Raw genomic sequence first — 22,553 nt, forward strand, 5'->3', positions numbered from 1 at the left:
GAGCCATGCCTTCAGCCCTATTTTTTGCTGGTTATTTTGAGATAAGGTCTTACTTCCTGCCTGAATACAATCTGAATCAGTTAGACTTCCTGTTGTAGCTAGATATCATGCATGTACCACCATACCTAATTCTCCATTGACAAGAGACCTCATGAACTTTTCTAGCTAGGCTGGCCTCAACTCACAATCCTCCCGATCTCAGCCACCCAAATAGCTAGGATTAGAGGACTAATCCACCAATGCTTGGCTCCTTAGTGAACTTTTTCAGATATCATCCATAGTATAGCACTTCATTCCTTCAGTACTTCATTCCTTTCTATGGCTGAGTAGTAGTTCATTGTTATGAATCAACATTTTGATTATTCTTTCATCTGTTCATCAGTCTAATTCTTATCAGATCTCTACGATGATATTAGCTATGCAGCAGCATGGTAACGGCAGTCTGTGAGAACACTGCTAATTAAGTATGTGAAACAAGCTCTTAGAACATGCACACCTACCCTATGGCTTGAATACCACACTTTCTCTGCTTCTCTCTGTTTTTACTAGATTGTGTTTTGTTTTATTTTTTCTCTGCCTCTATATTTATAAGTTTTAGAAAATACAGCTGAATAAAATAACTGAGAGTCTTACCACCTGTCAGCAATCACTATTAATAATGTGGTATCTAACAACTTTCCTAATTCATATGGGCACACTGTTCTTTTATCTTCATAAAATTCTTTCATTTGATGAAGATTTTAATATGTATAGTGTTCTGGGACTGTTCAGGATGCATCTGATGTGAGAATAGAAATTATGGGTGGGAATATGGCATGGGGTCACTGACCTATTATGGTGTTCAGAGATCAAGGACTGACTGAGACCTCCTCAGAGAGAGTAGGTAGAATGGAGAAGGGTCTACTCAGCATGCAGGGGATGCATGGAGAAGAAGGCAGGAGAAGAGAATAGTTTGGTAAAAGCAGGAGCATCTATGTGGGAATAAAGCACATGGAAGGATTGCCCCATGTAAAATGCTCCTGGCTTTTTGAGGGAGGTAGGGCAGGGTGGTGGTCATGTTGGAGTTCCATGGAATGGCAAGAATCTTAGCCTATTTTCAGGGCCCTGGGCAGCAACCCAGATTTTAACCGTAACGTATTTCTATATGTTTCATCTAGTTTTGAAAAATTATTTTGCAGTGTAGGGGATCAAACCCAAGGTCTCATGCATCTTCACTAATTGGCCTACACTGAGCTGCTGTTGCCACTGCAGCCGCTGCCTCCTCCTCCTCCTCCTCCTCCTCCTCCTCCTCCTTCTCCTCCTCTCCCTCCTCCTCTTCCTCCTCTTCCTCCTCCTCCTCTTCTTCTTCCTTCTTCCTCTCTCTCTCTTTCTCTTTCTCTCTCTCTCTTGTTTTTTGTTACCACCTTGGGGCTTGAACTCAGGGCTTAAACATTGCCCCTGAGCTTTTTGCTCAAGGCTAATGCTCTACCACTTGAGCTCTACTTTCAGCTTTTTTGGTAGTTAATCGGAAATAAGAGAACTTTCTTGCCTGGGTTAGCTTCAAACTGAGATCCTCAAATCTCAGCCTCTTGAGTAGCTAGAATTACATGTTTGAGCAACTGGTGCCCAGCTCTATTTCATCTCTTTATTTATTTATTTTTGTGTTTACTGGGATTTGAACTCAGGGCCTCATGCTCTTGCTTGACTTTTTCAAGTGCCAAGGTTGGTCCTCTACCACTTGAGTAGCACCTCATTTTTTGCTGGTTCCTTGGAGATAAGAGTCTTTCAGTGTGCCTATGCTGCTCTTGAACCTTCATCTGCAAATCTCAGCCTCCTGAGTAACTAAGATTACAGGCGTGAGCTATTGGCTCTGGGCTTTGTTTCATCTATTTTTTAATGTAATTTATTGGCAGAATGAAGTGTACTTGTACATTCTACTTACCACTTATTCTCCTACTCTGTGACATCTGTATCATTTCTAGTTTTTAACCATTACAAATAGGACCAAAATGCACAGGTCTATAAACATTAATTTATCTTTTTAGCATGGTCTCTCTTCTGTGAAGTCACAGGGAGCAGGGTGTTGGTTGGAGAGAAGAAAATCCTTTCAGCTTATGATATTTACTTGCTCTGAGTCTTTCAGGATGATTGGACAGTCTTCACTTCCTCAGCTGTGTGAGGGTCCAGCATTTTGATTGACCATATCATTTAGGTCTCTTTAGAAAGAGTATCCTTATATCAGTTGAGAATCTCTCTAATGGAGAGTTGAATGACAAGAACCAAACCTTCCTTATGGAAGGAAACTAGACCTGGCTTACTAAGTGGTGATATTAAACAGCCACAACTTGATTGGGATGTGAGTGTTTATTATTAATCATTTCTCTCAAAGGATCTGGTACAAAGTTAAACTGGATGTGGCTGAGAGAAATGCGCAGCTATGATCTTCCTCTTCCATTCTGTGTTCCTATGGAGTCGTATAAATGTGATCCGTGTGAGAATGTAAGGATGCCCAGCAAGTTCCACATAGCCACTACCTGCCATATCTGAGCATGATTCTGCCCTTCCATGCCTGCCTTGGGTGGTATCTTATACCACTTGTGCCAAACAACTTCTAGCATGACCACTCACTCAAAAACATTCCTCTTCCATTTTCTCCTCCTCCTCCCTGTGTTTAAACAAAAACAAAAACAAGGTGAAACCACTACTGATCATATTGCAAAGTTTCCCTTCCCAGTTGCAGTTGGACAAAAGGCCACTGACCTCAGCTGTCTCTCTGGATTTGCTCTTTAATTGCTTCCTGCCTGGCATGGTCAGCAGCTGATTCAGGATAGGTATAGGAACTTCTCACCTAGGACTGGTAGTGCCAAGCCTAGCAGGGCTTTGTCTAGGACTCAGAGGTGCCTGGCAAGGCAGCACTGCAGACTTGGGGAAGTGCTGGTTCCATGTTTGGGTCTGTCATAAATAGATGTGGTCAGAATCATACACAGGTATCTCCTTCCTTTCTTCCTTCTTTCCCTTACTACCTCCCTCTCTCTCTCCCTCCCTCATTCCCCTTTTCTCTCTCTCCTTCCCTTCCTCATCCCTTTAACTGGATGGTGTTCTGCAGAGGTTCTGGCCACCACAGGTAATACCCACATTGTCAGATCTGGTGTGACACTTCAAAACCCAACAGAGTGGTCAAGTCTTCTAGAATCCAGTACTCTGGTGAAATCCATTACTATGTTTCTGGCTTTAACCTTGCCTGTATGATTTAATTTGCCTGGATCTCATTCTTCTTATTTGGAAAGAAAGGAAGAAGGAAGGAAGAAAGGAAGGAAGGAAAGAAGGAAGGAAGGAAAAAGAAAGTAAAGGGAAAGAGAAAGGGAAAGAAAGAAAGGGAGAGAGAGAAAGAAAGAAAGAAAGAAAGAAAGAAGAAAGAAAGAAGGTGTGATGTCAATCTTACTAAATTATTGCAAGAAATTCACATAATAATGTGCATAAAGTGCCTAGTCATAGTACATAGAGTGACTCAGCACATGCTCATCAGGCATAATCATTACCACCATCATCCTCTTGCTTTGCTGTTGAATCTTCTTCATTCTCTTTGTTCAACATTAATGGCTCACACCTCATTTTTCAGCCTTATTTCTGTTTCATGCTTGCAGGGAGTTCTGTGAAGAAGCATGGTCAGCCTGTTGTTTCCAAAATCTTGGGGTAAGTTCGGGAATGTTCAAGCCAGAATCAGGATTGGATTGGCTTTGCCTACTGTCTTGACCAGGAGAGGTGTAGGGAGGGAGCCTTCATAGGCCTCTTGGTTCTAATCACTAAAGAATGAGTGCTTAGAAGGATAGGATGGATCATGCCCATGGTACCTCCTGACCCAGCAGTTCTGCAGGTAGCCCCTTGGCTCAGTTGCTGAACTTGAAGGAAGTAAGAGGCCTGGCTATTGCCTGCACAGGCTGCAAGCTGTCAAGGCAATGGTTAGAAGATGCATATGAACAGACCTAGAAAAGGCAAGTAACAGTAGCCCCAATTGCAGTAACATGACACAGCGAGTTGACTTCTCAGTGATGGGGAGTTTAGTACAAATGTTCTTGGGCAGGTAAGCATCTTCCATGTTCTCTTCCAGCAGCTCAAACTTCCTCTGTTGTATAGCTCCATCTCCTGAGGCCTTTGCATCAAGCCAGCAGATGGACAAGAAAGTATGTGGAGAATCTTGCTGTGCAACACTTGGGCTCATGCTCTATGGGCCAAAACCTAGGCTTTGTGGGTAGGCTAGAGCGCAGTAGAACTCAGGTATTCCTAATTACAAAAGTGACTAGTAAATGAAGTATGACTGTGTGCCCTGGAGGTAAAAATTCTTGTGCCACAGAGTTTTTCAGAGGGACAGGAGAAAACGTCTGAGACTTAGAGTTGGCAATGCTACCTTTGACTGGTTTCTGAACTACGACTGAAGTGACTTGGGTGGGTTGAGGGAGGAAGAGTGAATTACTGCTTTGTTTAGGTTTCTCTACTAATTTCTTCCCAGGGACAGATTTTCAGCACCAGCCATGGAGAGTCGTCCTAGCATCTGGAGTGAGTGCCCACCAAAGTTTGCAACAAAACTGGGCCGAGCAGTAGTCAAAGAAGGACAGATGGGACGATTCTCCTGCAAGATCACTGGCCGGCCCCCACCACAGGTCACCTGGCTGAAGGTAAAGTTTTTATTTGTTCTGACTCTGATCCAGAGTCAGACCAAGAATTCAGGGCCAGACCCTTGGATAAGAGGGAGTCTGTCTTTCCTATCAGTTTCTTGTGTTTCAACCCTCGGTTGTTCTCGTGTTCTCTGTTGATTTGATAGCGATGTTTGTCCTTGCCTTTATTTGTACACATTCCCTCTGCTCCTCAGACCACAGTGTTCTTGTAAGACTCATATTCACCAATTGGTGTAAAACTCTTGAGTCAAGACAGACTCGAACATCTAAGAGAGTAGAACTCAAAGTTAGAGCAATAGGTTTCAGGCCAGGTCCCTGGATCCTAATTTGTTCAAAGATATGATACTAGACAAATATTTAAACTCTGGGAAACTCACTTCCATATCTGTAAGGTAGAAATAATGTCAACTATCTCAAAATGCTGGGACACTCCAGGTGCTAGGCAAAAAAAATGTAGGGAGACCAGGTTTTTCAGACAGGAAACTCCTGAATAAAAATGAATGATTGGGTACATTTCTATCTACATTTTCATTCTTCTGAATTTACCCTGAGGGAAAAATAAATAAAAGAATAGCAGAGAAACCCTGAATCTAAGATTCCTTCCTATGTTCTTTTCTCCATAACAGTTGGGGCCTTTTGAGATAGTTTCCATGCATCTGTTCTAAGCTGGACCCAACTCCACACTAGGTACACAGAGCTTAAGGCAGAATGTTGGGATGATCCCAAGATGTCCTCTGTGTGCCCAGGCCCTAGAGTCTGTCCCACAGGATTGCCAGAAGGCAGAATGATAGTGACAACAGTCAAGCAGACTTCTGTGACTGCACTTCCCTCTTGACATCCACAGGAAAACATCCCATTGCAGCCAAGTGCCCGAGTGTCTATGTCTGAGAAGAATGGGGTGCAGGTCCTGGAGATCCATGATGTCACCCACGATGATGTTGGTGTGTACACATGCATGGTGGTAAATGGCTCTGGGAAGGCCTCCATGTCAGCAGAGCTCTCCATCCAAGGTATGATGCAAAGGGACACCTCGTAGAGGTGTCAGGACCTCCTAGGGGATGCGCATGCATTATACATCTGTGTATATATGCACACAGCACACTTACATACCTGAGCCTTCCCCAGGGGTGGGATCTTTAACAAGAAGAAAGGGGGCTGTGCCTGTAGCACATACTGGGTCCTGGAGAAAGATAGCCAGCTATCTCCTTCATCTGTGTCCTGATGCTACCGTAGGTCTTCACCTTTAAAAATAATTCTCTAATTGTCCATTAGAAGAATGGACATTACTAAAGTATTATCACTATTGCCTAAAATTCACTTGTCATCCACTCTATCCTTCAAATCAAGAGTTCTCTCAATTTACGACTACTACTACTACTATTACTCAGAACCCCATGTTTCTTCTCAACAGACTGGACACGTCAGTACCCCTCTTTTCCACTCATGATTCTTCCTTGCTTTAGCCTCAGCCCTGCTGCTTTCTCTGAACAAGTCCTTCCTTACAATTCTCTTCCTTGCAGATCCAGCCTGGGGAAACTAGAGCTGTAGATGGGGAAATGACTGGGTATCACTTCACCCACAACACCCAATGGTCGTAGATTTCACTGGTCACAGACATCAACTTGGTCTTGATTCACCCTTTCTTCTCCTTTCTTCCTCTCTTTCCTTCTATGATTTTTCTCTTTTGCTTTCTCTTTCTTTTCTCAGGAGCTGTCTCTCCTCATTCCCTGTACTATATATCAGCCTGTTCTGTACAATATACAGAATTAAACTTTTTCCACTGTATCCTAGAACATAACATCCACATAAAGATATTTAATTGAGTCCTGGTTCATGAGGCAATCCTGACTTGTCCTATATGCAGTACCTGTTTTCTATTCCATTGGACATCATTAAAACAAATAACCCCCTCCTGCATTAGAGAAGCCCTGTGGATCAGGAACCTGGGTCAGGTATGAGCTAAACTTTAGCCACTCTTCCTTTACTTATTCCCCTAGTCTTGGACTTCAAAACTGCTCTTTCCTAATATACTTAATGACAAAATGACATGTTGGCTGAGATTTATTTTATACTCTCAAAATAAGACAGAAGGCAACAGAAAGGACTGGGGAAATGCTCTTTCCTTAATCTTGCTGATAGCTTTTGGAGTTAGTAATATCATTCTCTCTACTTTGTATACTTTGGAATTTTTCATGATAAAATTTGAAAAAAAAGGAAGCTGGGAACAGAATATATTGTATGCTTTTCTCTTAGGACAATGGAATAAGCTTATCTTTCCCTGTATATTTGGATATATTTATCAAAAATGAACAGTAATTTGGGAGGATCTGGTGTTTAAATTTTTCTTATTGTTATTATAAAGGCGATATACAGAGAGGTTACAGTAAGGTAAAGAATACGTTTCTTTTTGGACAATCTCACCTGTGGATCTGTTTTTGAGAGCCACAGGTAAGTTAAAGTGTGTGAGTCTGACAGTGTTAATTGATAGGCTTGTTTGTCCATCTGTCCCTCCATCAATTTTCTTTGCCTCTGCTTAGTGAAGGGGAACTGCGTCTGCATGCTCAGGGCCTGGCCTCTGTTGGCAAGCAGGGAACTTGAAGAGTATTCAGTACCGGAGAGACATACTTAGGCTAACCGAAGCCCAGCACCAGGGAAGCTGGAACAGTGAGGAGTGTAGGGGAGAGTAGTGACCAGTAAGGGCTAGGGACATGAAGGCTGTAATAAAGGAAAGGGTGGATGTCTTATCTTTTTTTTTTTTTCTCTTGGCATAGAACATTCCACTAACTGCCTTTTTCTTCTTCCCTCTTTTAGGTTTGGACAATATCAGTAGGTATGTCTAGGCTTTGTGATTGTTGTCTTTTCTGTCTTGAAATTTCCTTCACAGAAAGAAGGATGTGATCTAGAAATCCTGATTTCAAGCCAGCATATAGGAATGGAGAATTGACGGTTGAAGAGGGAGAGTTGTTTTATCTGAGACATTTTGCTTTGTTCTGTTATTACATGCTAACTAGCTCTTTATCTGGCTTGGCAATGGCATGAAGACTCTTGAATACTCAACGCCATTATCTTTCTGAGTGTCCTCAAAATATCTTCCCAAATGAATAAAGGTCCCAAGCCAAAATCACCCACTCATTCAGCCCATAGTCAAGAGGAACATCCTTTCCTGTGTATGTATGAGGCAGAGAGTAGACATTACATATCCAGGCAGAGCCAACAGCCTACTGTAATGAATATGTAATTACAGATGCTGATTTGTATTACAATATAGAAGACCCCTTTTCTGATAGCTTGTGTTTGTGAGCTAAGACCTGTAAAGGGTAATTTTAGCAGGGGAAGAAAATCTCATGGAGAACACGTTCCAAACAGAGAACAGCACCTGTAAAAGCACAGACAGCTGGAGCCAGCTCACTTAGGAGCATCTTATGATGCTCAAATTTCTTCTTTTTTTGCCAGTCCTAGGGCTTGAACTCAAGGCCTGGGTTCTGTCCTTGAGCCTCTCTGTGCTCAAGGCTAGAGCACTACCACTTGAACCACAGAACCACTTCCAGCCTTTTCTGTTTATGTGGTACTAAGGAATTAAAACCCAGGGCTTCATGCATGCTAGGCAAGCACTCTGCCAGTAAGCCACATTCCCAGCCCCTCAGAAAGCCATTGGAAAATCTTTGCATTTCAAGTGACATAATTTGATTTCTATCTTTAAAATATTGATCACAGTTGCTCTGTGCCAAAGGATTTAGGGAGGAGCTATATGGGCAAGGATGCAAGTTGCCTGGTTTGATTCAGAGACCCTAGAGAGAAGAGAAGTATATATTCATGAGGCTTAGTGTTATATCTCAGGTCAAGGAGGGGTCAACTGGCTGCTGGTGCTCTAGCTTGGGACACTAAGCAAGCTGTAAAAAAAATACTTTGCTCTTACTCATCCCTCCTCTGTGGGCTTTTGTGATCCTGGAATCTGCTGTGATGAGCACTGTTAGAGTAACCAGATGACCATTCTGTCTCTCCTTCTCCTCCCCCTCCCATCCCCTCACCCACACAGATCATTTTTAAAAGCAGCAAAGACCTCCAATTCAAACATCAAGAGGGAAGTGGCTAATGGAATGTCCAAGGGGCAGACACTGGGCATGCTGGAGACTGCAGCCAGAAGTAAGCACTGTTCAAGTCCCCAGAGAGCTGGCCCCACAGCCTGGGCCACAAACAGCCAGCCACAGCCTCTGGAGGATTCCTGGATGGAGCCTTGTGGGGACTCACTCAGAAAGATCCTGCAGACCCCCATGCTACAGAAGACATCCAGCACCATCACCTTGCAAGCCACAAAAGTGCGGCCAGAACAGAGAGCATCAATCTTGGGGTCTTTCTCTCCTGAAGAGAGGAAGAGACCAACTGCCCTCCAGCCAACCACCCTCCCTACCCGGTACTCTGGCTTGGAAAGCCCAGACGTGATGAGCAAGATTTCTATAAGGAAAATTTCCATGGAGAGCCAGAGGGATGCAACATTTCCCAGATTTGAGAGCAAGCCCCAAAGCCAGGAAGTCACTGAAGGTCAAGTCGTCAAGTTCCGGTGTGAGGGTGAGTAGAGCTGATTAAGGTCACTGGTTCCCAAAATGCAGCACACTGGTGGCCACTCCCTTCCTTCAGCACACAGCTAGTCTGCATGTCCCACACACCCACTCCCTTGAACTAGATCCCCCAAGAAGTCACCATCCACTGTCTTCCTGTCAGGAAGAACTATCTAGAAAGCCGGGCACCAGTGGCTCATTCCTGTAATCCTAGCTACTCAGGAGTCTGAGGTCTGAGGGTCACAGCTCAAAGCCAGCCCAGGCAGGAAAGTTCATGAGACTCCTATCTCTAATTAACCAGCAAAGAAGCTGGAAGTAGAGGTGTGACTCAGTGGCAAAGCTCTAGCTTTGAGCAAAATAGGGTGCTCAATCCCTGAGTTCAAGCCCCAGTCCCAATTCAAAATTTATTTTAAAAAAAAAGAAAAGAAAAAGAAAAAGACCTAGAAGCAGGGCACCTTTAATCCTAGCTACTCAGGAGGCTTGAATCTGAGGATCACAGTTCAACGCCAGCCCAGGCAAGAAAGTCTATGAGACTCTTATCTCCACTAAACTACCAAATAAGCCAGAAGTGGAGTTGTGGTTCAAGTGGTAGAGCAGTAGCCTTGAGCAAAGAAGAAGCTCAGGACCAGCATCAAAACAAAACAAACAAAAAATTGCCTGGAAAAGTTCTTTATTCTATTGAAATACCCAACAGTGACTCACTGTTCCCTGTAAGATAGAGCAGTTAACCTGTACCTTAATTTTTGCCTCTCTAGGTGAAGCAAAAGCCTCATCATCACCCTCATCACAAAGCAGAGTAGGTCTCCTCTTTTCCCCCTTTCCTGGCCCATCACCCTCACCTTCCTCTACCCCTATGCCTGGACAGAGTGTAGGTTGGGTGTAGGTTGGGGTGAGAAGGCAGGCTTGGCAATGGGAAATGACCCCCTCCTCGCGGAGTGCTTCCCTCCCAGTGAGACCCTCGCCACCCCACAAACATGTAGTGCTCCCAGGGGAATTTCACTTTTCATCTGGTCTTGCAGTTTCAGGAATCCCAAAACCTGAAGTGACCTGGTTCCTGGAAGGCATTCCTGTGAGGAGCCAAGCAAGCATCCTTGAGATTTATGAAGATGGCGGATCCCATTACCTCTGTCTGCTGAGAGCCCGGGCAAGGGACACTGGAAGATACAGCTGCACAGCTTCCAATAGCCAAGGCCAGGCATCCTGCAGCTGGACCCTCTTAGTGGAAAGTGAGTACATCACTCATATCACCCGATTCTTGGGGTGGGGAGGCATTCATGAGGTGCTTCTCTTGCTGCATATAGCTCAGCAACTACTACCCTGTATCCAGGGTCTACAACAAACATCACCCCAGTGCACAAACCAAGGCCAAAGTCATTACTCATGACCAGTGATTCTTAATCAAGAATTCGCAGCAGAATCACATCAAAATAGACATGGCCAGGCTCAGTCCCAGCCCAACAGGGAGCTACTTTTTTAGGTTCCTCAGCTGTCCAAGTTGTCCCATGACTCAACTTCTGAAACCACAGAGAAGCCAGCACTGACTAAAGACACAGGTTCAGAGATGTGAAATGATCTAGGAGGCCACATTTTGTGTGTTGATTATCATATCCATTTGTAAAAGTGATGCATGATCACGGTGTGGCAGTTACACTATATATAATCTTAAGACTCCAAAGTAAATATTTTAATGCTTTTAAAACACAGTCAGCATTGTGCTGAGTTTATCAGCATTGTCCTGATTCCTATCCTAATTGACTCATAAACATAGCATCAACATCTTTGAGTATTTTGGAATCTTTAAAAATATGGTTCTAATGGCTATGTCATATCATTTATAGTAATTATTTATGCATTCTGTTATTTTGTTGAATGTTCCAATTATTTCTATTTCTTTCCCTCTATTAAAATAAAGCTATGATAAGTAGGCCTGGGACTTGCTTAACATTCATGAGGTCCTCTTCAGCACCATAAAAATAAAACAAACCCCCAAAACTATGATAAGTATCTTTGCATCAATTTGTCTTTCTATAAAAATTGTCCATTTCATTTTTTTAGTGCCAGTACTGGGGCTTGAACTTAGGGACTTGCCCTTTTGCTTGGCTCTTTACCACTTGAGCCACATCTTCACTTCTGGCTTTGTACTAGTTACTTGGTGATGAGTCTTTTGGATTTGACTGCCTAGTCTGGTTTTGAACTTATATCTTCAGAACTCAGCCTCCTGAATAGCTAGGATTACAAGCATGAACTTGGCTATTTCCCATCACTTTAAATACTTGCATATAATCAGTGTTAAGAACTCAGTGGAACAAGTAACCATTGCCCTATATTTCAATAAATCAGTTACAAACATAAAAAGAGGAAGGCAAGAGGGACATGATATATGAAATTTTGATTGAAAGATACATAAGTCCCATCAGCAATTATAATTCATGGGCCTCAGATGGCTCCTAACTGGGACAGTTTTTTGATGAGAGCATCTAAAAATTTTGGACAGCAATAAGATATTTGATATACAGATATTGGTGATGTTTTAAATTGTAATAATGGCATCCTGTTTATTTTTTGTAAGTTTATCTACTTTGGAGACGTAAAACTGAGCTGTTCACTGGTGACATATCTCTTTTAGGGATGTACAGGCAGAGGTAGTAATTAAATAATGTTGATACTTATCTGTATATATAAATGAAAGATGAGAAATAGCTATGGAGGGAGTCCCTACATGACTTTCTCTACTTCTGTGTGAGTTTGAAATTTTATTTAAGCTGGGCATCGGTGGCTCACGCCTGTAATCCTAGCTATTCAGGAGGCTGAGATCTGAGGATCGTGGTTCAAAGCCAGCCCGGGCAGGAAAGTTCATGAGACTCTTATCTCCAATAAAGCTCTGGAAAACCGGAAGTGACACTGTGGCTCTAGTGGTAGAGCACTTGCCTTGAGCTGAAGAGCTGAGGGACATCGCCCAAGCCCAGAGTTCAAGCCCCACGACCAACCAAAAAAATAATTAATACATAACTTAATTCTTCATCTACATGGTAGAATTCTACATGGCCTTTTGTAGATGTTTATGGCAAAATATGCAAGGTACAGTAGGAGTGGAGAAAAGCAAAGTGCAGTCTGCATGTGCCCTGTGTTATTTGTGCCAAAAGAAGAAAAGATCCCATTTATTCATACTTGTATATGCAAAAACAGTCCTTAGAAAACTGCCTCTAGGAGAGAAACTAGAGGTCCCTGGGCAGGAGTTAAGTGATTCTTACTCCATATGTTGTTCACTTCTTAGCTGGTCGTAAAGGAGCCCTTTGCAAGAAATACCATCATTTTACTTAGCAACAGGAGTGCTTGTGGGTGGGTCATACAGTCACAGGTCCAGAGTAAGACTCTCAGCCAGGCCAGGGCTCTGAGGCTAGGTAGGAACAGACACACAGACATGTGTGTAAGTTCTACCCAAGGTTAATAATGTACTGAGACAGTCTAGTTTCTCCTATGGTTTTGCCTCTGTGAGTTTATCTAAATCTTGTAGATGGTTTTTATCCTGTTTTCGCATGTTGGATAGTTCATCTCAGATTTACTTTTTTTTGTATAAGTGGCTTTATTGCAATATAATTCATAAAACTTTAAAGACCCACTTCTAAAGTATAGTTCAAAGGCCAGAAATGGTGATATCCCACACCTATAATTCTAGCTATTTAGAAGGCAGAAGTTGAAACAATCTCTCTCTGAGACCAGTCTAGGCAAAAAGACTCTCTTTCAATCAGTAAGTCTGGTATGGTGGTGCATACCCTTGGTTCCAGCCATATGGGAGGCCATAGCTAGCTAGCTAGATAGATAGATAGATAGAAGATTATTGTCTGGATGTGGGAAATATTATGAAAATTAAAGTGAAAAATATCCAGGAGCATGGCTCAAGTGGTAGAGCACCCACTTAGTAAGCATGAGGCCTTGAGGGCAAACTCTAGTACCAACTAAAAAGAATGGAAGGCAGGAAGGAGGAAAGGGCAGAATGAGTATAATTTACTAATTTTCAGTATACTCACAGAGGTGTGTGGCCATTACCACTCGTTAATTTTGGAACAATTAGATACCACCCCTTCACCCAAAAAACTCCTACCTCATTTTCAGGTACTGCCTGTTTTCCTATCCCTTCAGCCCCTGACAACTGCTATCCCTATGGATTTGCCTATCTTAACATTTTATATACATAGAATCATGTCATGTGTGATCTTGTGAGGCTTGAACTCAGGGCCTAGATGCAGTCCCTGCCTGAGCACTGTCCCTAAGCTCTTTTGCTCAAGCTTAGCACTCAACTACTTTGAACCACAGCGCCACTTCCAGTTTTCTGGTAGTTAATTGGAGATAAGAGTCTCATGGACTTTCCTGCCTGGGCTAACTTTGAACCATGATCCTCAGATCTCAGCCTCCTGAGTAGTTAGAATTACAGACGTGAGCCACTGGCACCTGGCCAATTTTCTGTTTTTTAATTAGAGTCATCCATGGTTATTTTATTTTTGACTTTCATTTCCCTGATGACTAATAATGTTGAGCAGTATTTCTTGCCAACTTAAAAAAATTTATATATATGTCTGTGTGTGTATGTGTTGTTGTTGTTGTTGAAAAGGTTAGGTACAGAGGAGTTGCAGTTACATAAGTCTGGTAATGAATACATTTCTTTTTGAACAGTGTCACTCCTTCCCTCTCTCCCAGTTTTTCCCTACCATCCCCACCCACAAGTTGTATAGTTCACTTTCAGCAGAGTGTCTAGTGAATACCACTGCTGCATTTATTCACCCTTTGACCTACCCTTTCTGTGCTCCCCTTGCCCTCCCAAAGACAAATAAACTAACAGATAAAACAAAAGGTAGGCTGGGAATGTGGCTTAGTGGTAGACTGCTTGTCTAGCATGCATGAAGCCCTGGGTTCAATTCCTTTTACCACATACACAGAAAAAGCTGGAAGTGGCTCTACAGCAGTGGTAGAGTGTTAGTTTTGAGCACAGAGAGGCTCAGGGACAGATCCCAGGGAAGTTGTGCTGTGGCTCAAGTGATAGAGCGCTCACCTTGAACTGAAGAGCTCAAGGACATTACCCAGGCCGGAGTTCAAGCCCCATGACTGACAAGAAAAAAAAAGAAATATTGGGTCAGGGACAGAGCCCAGGTCCTGAGTTCAAGCCCCAGGACTGGCAAAAAAATAAATGAAGAAAACAAAAGGTAAAGAAAACAAAAACAGCAAAACAGAAAAAAAACTCCTCTTTTCATTCCTTGGAGTTCATTTTTGATAAGTATTATTTTATATGATCATATGCTGATAGCAATTGAGCATTTATGATCCTCTTCTAAGAATATCCTCCTTTGGTCTTACTGTGTGACTGTAGAGATCTATATAATTTATCATGTCCAATTGCATTTTGTTGTCTTTCCATCCAGTGTGTTTACTTGTAAATTTATAGGCACATTCTAACTACCACAAATGAGGGAAGCGATGCAACCTATGTTTCTTTGGTCAGGCTTACTTCACTTAATATATTTTTTCCAAGTCTTTCCATTTCCTAACAAATGCTTTTGCCCACTTTGTGTGTGTTTGTGTGTGTGCCAGTCCTGAGGCTTGAACTCAGGGCCTGGGCACGTCCCTGAGCTTTCTTGCTCAAGGCTAGTATTCTACCACTTGAGGCACAGTATCACTTCTAGCTTTTGGGTGATTAATTAGAGTTAAGAGTCTCACAGACTTCCCTTCCTGGGCTGGTTTTGAACCTCAGTTCTCAGATCTCAGCATCCTGAGTAGCTAGATTACAGGCATGAACCTCTAAGACCTGGTTTTTGACTGGGTCATTTTTCATTGTTGTGTTTTAAGAATTCTTTACATATTCAAGATTTACCTTTATCAGACATACTATTGGCAATTAATTTTTATCATTCTGTATGTGACATTCTGGATGTGACAAAATTCCTGAGCTGATCAACTTAGAAGAGGAAAGATTTGTTTTGGTTCACAGTTTCAGAGGTGTCATCCCTGGGTCAGCTGGTTCTGCTGCTTTTGGGCCTAGGGTGAGGCAGAGCTGCAGTGAAGGAGATGGGACTTCAAATGCCACATAACCTGCTCTTACCATGATTCAGCTGGGTTTCGGGGTGGGGGTTTGGTTTTGTTGTTCATAAACAAACATTCCTCAGAATGTTGCTAGCCTTAAGTTAACCCCCAGAGTTCTGGAAAAGTCGATAGAGACTCTATCAAGTTCTCTCTGCTTTTGTGGAGGAATTGGTTATGGCTCTGCCATTGTAGAAGGGCTTCATGGTCCTCTGTCCTGTTAAGGATATCAGCTGTCTTATATCTTTTCCAGCCAAGATGTAGGTCAGGTGGCCTGTGATCTTCTAGCTTCTGTCAACCCTCTTTCTATTCCTCAATGCACATAAGCTTCTTCTTGTACCCAGACTTCTCCTCCTACCCCCTCCAGCTTCACAATGCTCTTATCTAGAGCTAGATGGCTAACACTTTTCTTTAGTCTCTATCCATTGGAGAGACATTCTGGTGTCCCCCACGCACCCTTGCTGTTCCCTATGCTGAAAGGGGAAAGAAAAATCTTTCTCCTGGTTGCTAATGCGCTAAAACTCCCACTTTCCATCTCCACTCTTTCAGTCCCAACACATATTTGCCTAAGTGAAGTTTCTATGCACAGCAGCTTCCATTCACCCATAATGGCAAACATTCACAAGGATGTTCTAAAGGCCATTTCTGTGCTAAATACTTTGTTTGCAGTCTTCCATTTAGTTATCCCAACCATCTTTGTTGTTGTAATTTCTTTTTCTGAGACTGGGACTGGAACTCCATATGATGCTTTCAATCACTGGCTGGTGCTGTACCACCTGAACCACAACTCCAACCCAACCAGCAGATACATGAGATAATTATAGTTGCACTTATTCTCCAGATGGGAATACCAAGCTTTAGTAAGGTTCAGTGACTCATCCAAGAACACATACCTTGCAAATCTCTAACCCATGATGGTCTGATCTTTTCAGTGACTCCCAAAGGCATGTCTCTAGTGAAGGACTAATGGAAGAAGTTGATGGTGACTCTCTACATGTGAGATCATCTGCCCATCCCTTCCTCAGTGCCAGGTCTGGTTAGATAAACCATCTTTCTTGTAACTCCTCTCCCAAAGAGGAGGGTCTAGGGGAGACAGATGGCTGTAGAGCCAGAGAGCTGACTGAGAAACTGCCTCACCCCTGGGTTTGACTGTAGGAAATGATGAACTTTGTCTAGAAAATGAACTAAAGATGGAACAGCATGACACTGTCACATTCACTCCTAGGAAAGTAACTCGCAGGTACAGTCCCTCAGGTTTTCTTGGCTGAAGTCCCTCAATACAGAGCAGGTTTCCCCTCATCTCTGTAATGAGAAGCACCAGCGATGTCTGCTCAGCCAATGTGACCTGTGTGCAGCTATTCTAAGTAGTATAGAGATTATCTGTCCTTGTTGCTCTTTTAATGAAGGGCCCCAAACTTCAGTCCGTTGGTCATTTCACTGATGTGGAAGGCTTTTGAGGAGTTAAACCAGGCAGATGTTCTAAAACTAGAACATGCATTTTCTTGGGGCCCCAGCAGTTCTGAACCCTTGGAAAACTACACTTGGAAAACTACAACGTACATGAGACTTTGTTAGTGGAATCCGTCTCAGAACTGGAAAAGAATAGTTGTAATAATTGAAAGTGGAAATATCTTCCCTGTGGGTTTGTGGTTTCTAGAAGTAGAGATAGTGACAAGATTGGGTAATCACTACTGCAACATGTAGAAGACAGTAGAACCAGATGCTGGTGGCTCACGCCTGCAATCCAAGCCACTCAGGAGGCTGAGATCTGAAAATCATGATTCCAAGCCATCCTGGGCAGACAAAGCTGATAGTCTTATCTCTAATTAACCAGCCAAAATTTGGAATTGGAGGTGTAGCTTAAGTGGTCAAGTGCCAGTCCTGGGCAGAAAAAGCTAAACAAGAATCTAAGGCCTTGAGTTCAAGCCCTAGTACTAGCATTAAAGAGAGAGGAGGTAGGGAAAGAAGAGGGAAGAGAATAACAGAACAGTATAATGTAGAGGGCAGACCAAGAGGGAAAACAGAACATAGTGAGGATCAAGAACAGGCAGGAGAGGCCTAATGTAGAAAGGAGAGAAGACACTCTCTGGTCCTGAGTAGCCAAGCACCAGGATGCTTTATGACTGGAAGGCTACCAGCAATCCCCTTGCTTCCAACCCAAGCAGCATTTGGGGATGTCGCTTTCTGCTGTGAAGGTAGACAGGGTCTAAGTAGCTGCCCAGAAAGCCCAGCACCCGGGCCAGTGCAGCATCTGCCTATCAGGCTTAGGGTGAATGAGATGGCCTGTGTGTTCTTTGCCTTCACAGGGCCAGCCATAATGAGGGTGGCCCCCTCATTCTCCAGTGTCTTGAAGGACTGTACTGTCATCGAGGGTCAGGATTTTGTGATGCAGTGCTCCGTACAGGGGACCCCAGTGCCTCGAATCTCTTGGCTGCTCAATGGTGAGTCCTTAGCCCCTGCCCAGGGTACTCTTTGGCTCACCTAAACTCTCACTTCTTATGCTGAATCACATCTGCTTCAGAAACATCTGGAGTACAGAGAGCACAGGACTGAATCTGCTGTTAACTGGCCAGGCAGGTTACCAACATGAAAGGCCTTAAACTCCTCATCTGCAGGGTGGAAATAACACTACCGAGCTTGCAGGGTGGTGGATGTGAGACTAAATTAGTTCACATAAAGCAGCTAATCCGATGTCCAATACATAGATCACAAATAAATCAGTTTCTTTGTATGTGATCAGACTCATGAGAGGTCCTCGATAAAGATTTGAAATGTAAACTAATGAACCACACCACAAATTCTTTAAGTATCTTGTCTATTATACATAGTGGCAGGTAGTGTAGGGCTCAGCAACTAGAATTCTTTTTTAATGTTAGAGCTCTATTAAAAAAGGCCCACTCTTTTTTGTTTCAAACCAAGTAAGAGCTTTGAAAAAAATTAATTACCATATATTATCACTTTTCTCTTTTTTTAATAAAAGTCCTTTTAATTTTAAAGGTACAAGGAGCTCTGATTTTATAACAAGAACAATCCATTAAATGGGTAAGACTGGACAGCAGCCACAGGGAGGATGAGTGGGGAACTGCCAAGAGTGAAAACCTTTTAGGTCCCCCACTGAGCAGTGGGGTATCCCAGTTTACCTCTGGATGCAGGCTCTCTTTTCAGGGGGAAAGAGTAGAACAGAAGGCCTGGGGTCTGGGCCAGCTCTCACATCTACCAAATCAGGCTCCTAAGGAGACAGCACCCATCACTTATGCTCCCAGGAACCCCTGGGTATGTCTACACCATGATGCATTGCTTGAGAACCTTCCATGTTGACCGTTTGCTCAGGCTGTGCTGAGTGATGGGAGGTGCATGCAGCTGAGAACTGCATGGACAGTTGATAACTGAAGTCTGCCTTCCCATCCACTCCTCACCTGAGGACAGAGCTCCTGTGAGACCCTGGGGCTGACTCAAGGACACAGTCTCCTTGAGGCTGGATCAGAAATGAACATAAGAACTATGATGGATCTGAATAGGTGAGTTTCTCCTTTGCCTGGCTCAGGGTGAGTCTAGAACAAGAGTTTACAAACATGATCTCTGAGGGGCCAGGTAGTAAATATTTTCAGCTTTTGGGGCCATACACCAATTATTCACCTCTGTTGTTGCAATATAAGAACAGAGCATGTGTAAACAAATGAGTTGAGCCTGCATTGCAAGAAAACTTTATTGATAGACACTGAAATGTCCATCCTATGTCATTTTCACATCATGACATTTTCTCCCTTTTATTTTTTTCAACCACCTAAAGTATGTTAAGAACTATTGTACAGTTTGTACAACCCCAGGTGGTGGGTAGATTTGGCCTCCAGGATGTGTTTGCTGACAAACCCCTGGTTATACCCCTTCCTCCGATCTGAATTCTGGGTGACAGTCCTGCTTGCTTCCCACTAGAGGGAGATCGTGCTCCAGTTGGGTTTCTGTGGCTGCTGTGGTCCAACCCAGGCTCCATACTGAGAGTTTGATGACTCCCAGTTGTGACTTGTCCCTAGCCAACAACTCCTTTCTGGGGGCTTCATCTTTGTGTGGGGGGCCAAGTTGTGCTCCAGATAAAAAAGAGAGGTCATAATGTTTGTCAGCCTGTATTTGAATAGCAGAGGCATGTTGACAGCCCCTCAGGGTATGTGCTGGTGATGCCAAGGAAGAGATGGGGTGGGTGATCACAAAAAAAATTAAAGCAAAGAGTGGTATTCAGTCCCTCAGTGGCAGAATCCTAGTCCCTGCCTCCAGACCACCACTGCAGTCTGACTTTTATGGAGTGCAATGGGTTGGGAAGGCTCCTTCCCTCTGGCCCTGTGGCATTCTTGGCAGTCTTTTTGCCCAACTGTCATGGACACATGAAGTGTTGCTATGCGCAGAAGAAAACATTGCATTGCACAGAAAGCATTTCTTCCTGTACTATCTCTTTCCCCGGCCACTCTCTCCAGCCACCCACCCCCTGATTTTATGAAGTGAAAACCAGGATCCTGGGGCCTGGCAAAGGAAGGACCTGACAGTTGCTTCCTAGATGATGAGCAGACACATTCCTGCTCTAAGGCCAGTCTTTAGTAATGAGTTGGTTGAGTTCCTCCCTCAAAAAGAAAGAAAGAAAGAAAGAAAGAAAGAAAGAAAGAAAGAAAGAAAGAAAGAAAGAAAGAAAGAAAGAAAGAAAGAAAGACAGAAAGAAAGACAGGAAGGAAGAAAGGAAGAAAGAAAGAAAGAAAGAAAGAAAGAAAGAAAGAAAGAAAGAAAGAAAGAAAGAAAGAAAGAAAGAAAAAAGAAAGAAAGAAAGAGCCACATCCTGGGATGATAAAAATTCCAAGATCATATAGCATTAAGGAAACCACTAAGTCCATTTCATGGTCCCCTATCTCCATATATAGAACTTCTAGAAAATGTCCTGAACACAGGTCTTTGGTGGAGGGTGAAAGTCATCTTTAGCTCCACATTGAGCTTTTCTGTGAATACTAAAATGCACAGAATATGTGGAGCTAATTGCAATTAAAGTTGAGATGCAGAATTCTTTCTGATAAATAGCTACAATGGAAAGTAAAATCATTGTTCTGGAATCACCCAAAGGGAACTGGGAGCCATATGTCTGGGCAGGGTCTGCTCTGACTGAGCCTGGGCAATGGGCCGAATGATCCTTGAAGATTTTTTTCCAGGCCCAAACCCTGTGAAACTGAGGGATAGAATGGAGACTATACAGAAAGCCCAGATGTCTGTCCAATACACCAAATTCCTCCAGAATCACTCTCCCTGGTCTTCCAGGCTTTCTTGCCCACCATGGACCTGAGCCAGCTCCCATGCCTGACTGTAGCGTCCCAGCTGAGGTCAGGGCTTATGTTTCTATCAGATGCTCTCTGACCTGAGTCATCTTGTGCTTCCTTCCTCAGGGCAGCCCATCCAGTATGCTCGCTCCACGTGCAAGGAAGGTGTGGCTGAGCTCCACATCCAGGATGCCCTGCCAGAGGACCGTGGCATCTACACTTGCCTGGCAGAGAACAGCCTAGGGCAGGTGTCCTGCAGCGCAAGAGTCACTGTGCATGGTAGGTATTTCCAGGCTCCTTTCTAAATACATCTTTCCTGCAGACATGTCTTTTATAGGCAATGGGATGATTGACCCATATCCAGGAAGCAGAGGACACTCAGCCTTATTGTACACCACCATGGCTAGCAGGCAGCCATGGCTGCTACAGCACAGGCTGCTGGAAGGTTGAAGGACAGAGCGGAGGCTCTATAGAAAGCCCTGTGCCTGAGCCAGGCAGGCAGAGGAAATGGTCTCCAGGAGCCCACACAAACAGGGAACCTTCTTGGAGGGGGATATGCCCCTGCCCCATCACTTCACCCCATGGAGCCATGGGCAGATTCAGGGGGCAGAGGCAAAGACTTTCCTGGTTCCAGAGACTCCCTGCCTGGCAGAAAGAAAATCACCTCCCTGTAAGAAAAATACCCACATACTGGCTTAGCACACAGGGATCTCACAAATGACCCCTTCTACCTTGGGAAATCCCAGTTCACACAGCATGGGCACGAAGACTTCTATGGGATCTCTCCACTTCTTCCATGGACCTCCCTACTAGCCTAAGCTTGTTTTTATACATCACCAGTCAAGTGTCCAGTAATCTGATTACCTTTGTCATCTGTTGATTAGCCAAGCACTTAGTCCACAGAAATCACAGGAGAGTCATAGACTCAGGACAGGTCTGGCTGGGCTGTGAGATCGGTGGGCATGGTGACAATTCCTGGGCCCAGGGCCTTTCAGGTAAGCCTAATTACCACCCTCATTTTGCACCAATGCCCCCAGCTTCTGGGCATAAGTAGAACCTATAGTGTTTGGACCAGGTGCAGTATATTTACATTCCCATTAGACTAGCAGGGGAGGCACACCTCTTCCCCCTATCCCTCAGGACTCAGGCCTTTGGGGAGAGCCCCCGCTGTAGTGTGCAACACTACCTTCAGGGAGGAGGATGCAAGAGATGATTTCACATAAAATGTGCCAAACACTTTCTTCCTGCTGTTTCACCTTGCTTACTGTACCCTCCCCCACCCCAGAGATATCCACAGCTTGGGCTGAGGCTGGGGTCCCTGTTTTATACAGAAGGATCTAAGGTCTCATGGAGTCACGTGACTGGACCAAATGTACCACATTGATAGGGAAAGCCAATCTTCTGAGCCCAGGCCCTGAGATTGAAGCTGAGGCAAGTCTCATAGCTGCCTTTTCAGAGGACATCTGCCCCTGGTCCCAAGGGAGAAGCTGGCCATAAAGGCAAGGAATTGTCCATCCCTCAGGGACAAAGCTACAGTCATTGGTGTAGGATGTGATTCACAATGGCTCCTTGAACCTCCCTACTGGGAGTGGACTCTCATTTCTCTGCAGAAATGCCTCAGCATGTCATCTACTATTCCTGTCCTTCCTTCCAGAAAGCCCTCCACCCTCAAGTCAGGGCTGGCATGGCCCTTGGCAGCTTCTCAGCCAGCATTCTGGTACATACATTTATTTAGTGTGAAGGTCTTTGGGGCCTCAGAGACTGGAATGGTATTTCCAAAGAAGCAAGAAAGCTCAGAGCCTGGTCTCCAAGGGCCAGGGGAGCAACTGTCCCCTCCTATCTTGGAGGTCAGTGTGGCCCAGAGCCAGTCTATAATGGGCAGGAGAGTCAGAATAGTATCAGTTGAGCTGCACAGCTCAACCTTCTCTCTTCTTCTTTTTTTAATTTAATTTTATTTTGTAAGTTTTACTGTTTTTTGTTTGTTTTTG

At 43.9% G+C, this 22,553-nt stretch overlaps 1 protein-coding gene across 8 annotated transcripts in view; it reads left to right on the plus strand.

Annotated features, from left to right (window-relative positions):
* Mylk (myosin light chain kinase) overlaps positions 1-22,553 on the plus strand; it is a 196,211-nt gene that overhangs the window by 65,302 nt on the left and 108,356 nt on the right. For 7 of the 8 annotated variants that reach the window (XM_070030043.1, XM_070030045.1, XM_070030047.1 and 4 more), the window contains 8 exons: positions 3,624-3,672; positions 4,487-4,652; positions 5,497-5,662; positions 7,464-7,482; positions 8,689-9,218; positions 10,228-10,434; positions 17,584-17,718; positions 20,692-20,844. In XM_070030043.1, the coding sequence (XP_069886144.1) occupies positions 3,624-3,672; positions 4,487-4,652; positions 5,497-5,662; positions 7,464-7,482; positions 8,689-9,218; positions 10,228-10,434; positions 17,584-17,718; positions 20,692-20,844 (1,425 nt within the window). The remainder of the gene's footprint in view (positions 1-3,623; positions 3,673-4,486; positions 4,653-5,496; positions 5,663-7,463; positions 7,483-8,688; positions 9,219-10,227; positions 10,435-17,583; positions 17,719-20,691; positions 20,845-22,553) is intronic. The other variant, XM_070030051.1, reaches the window with a different exon arrangement.

This window comes from Dipodomys merriami, unplaced genomic scaffold, assembly GCF_024711535.1.
Source record: "Dipodomys merriami isolate MVZ:Mamm:240054 unplaced genomic scaffold, mDipMer1.0.p SCAF_2, whole genome shotgun sequence".
NCBI classification, from domain to species: domain Eukaryota; kingdom Metazoa; phylum Chordata; class Mammalia; order Rodentia; family Heteromyidae; genus Dipodomys; species Dipodomys merriami.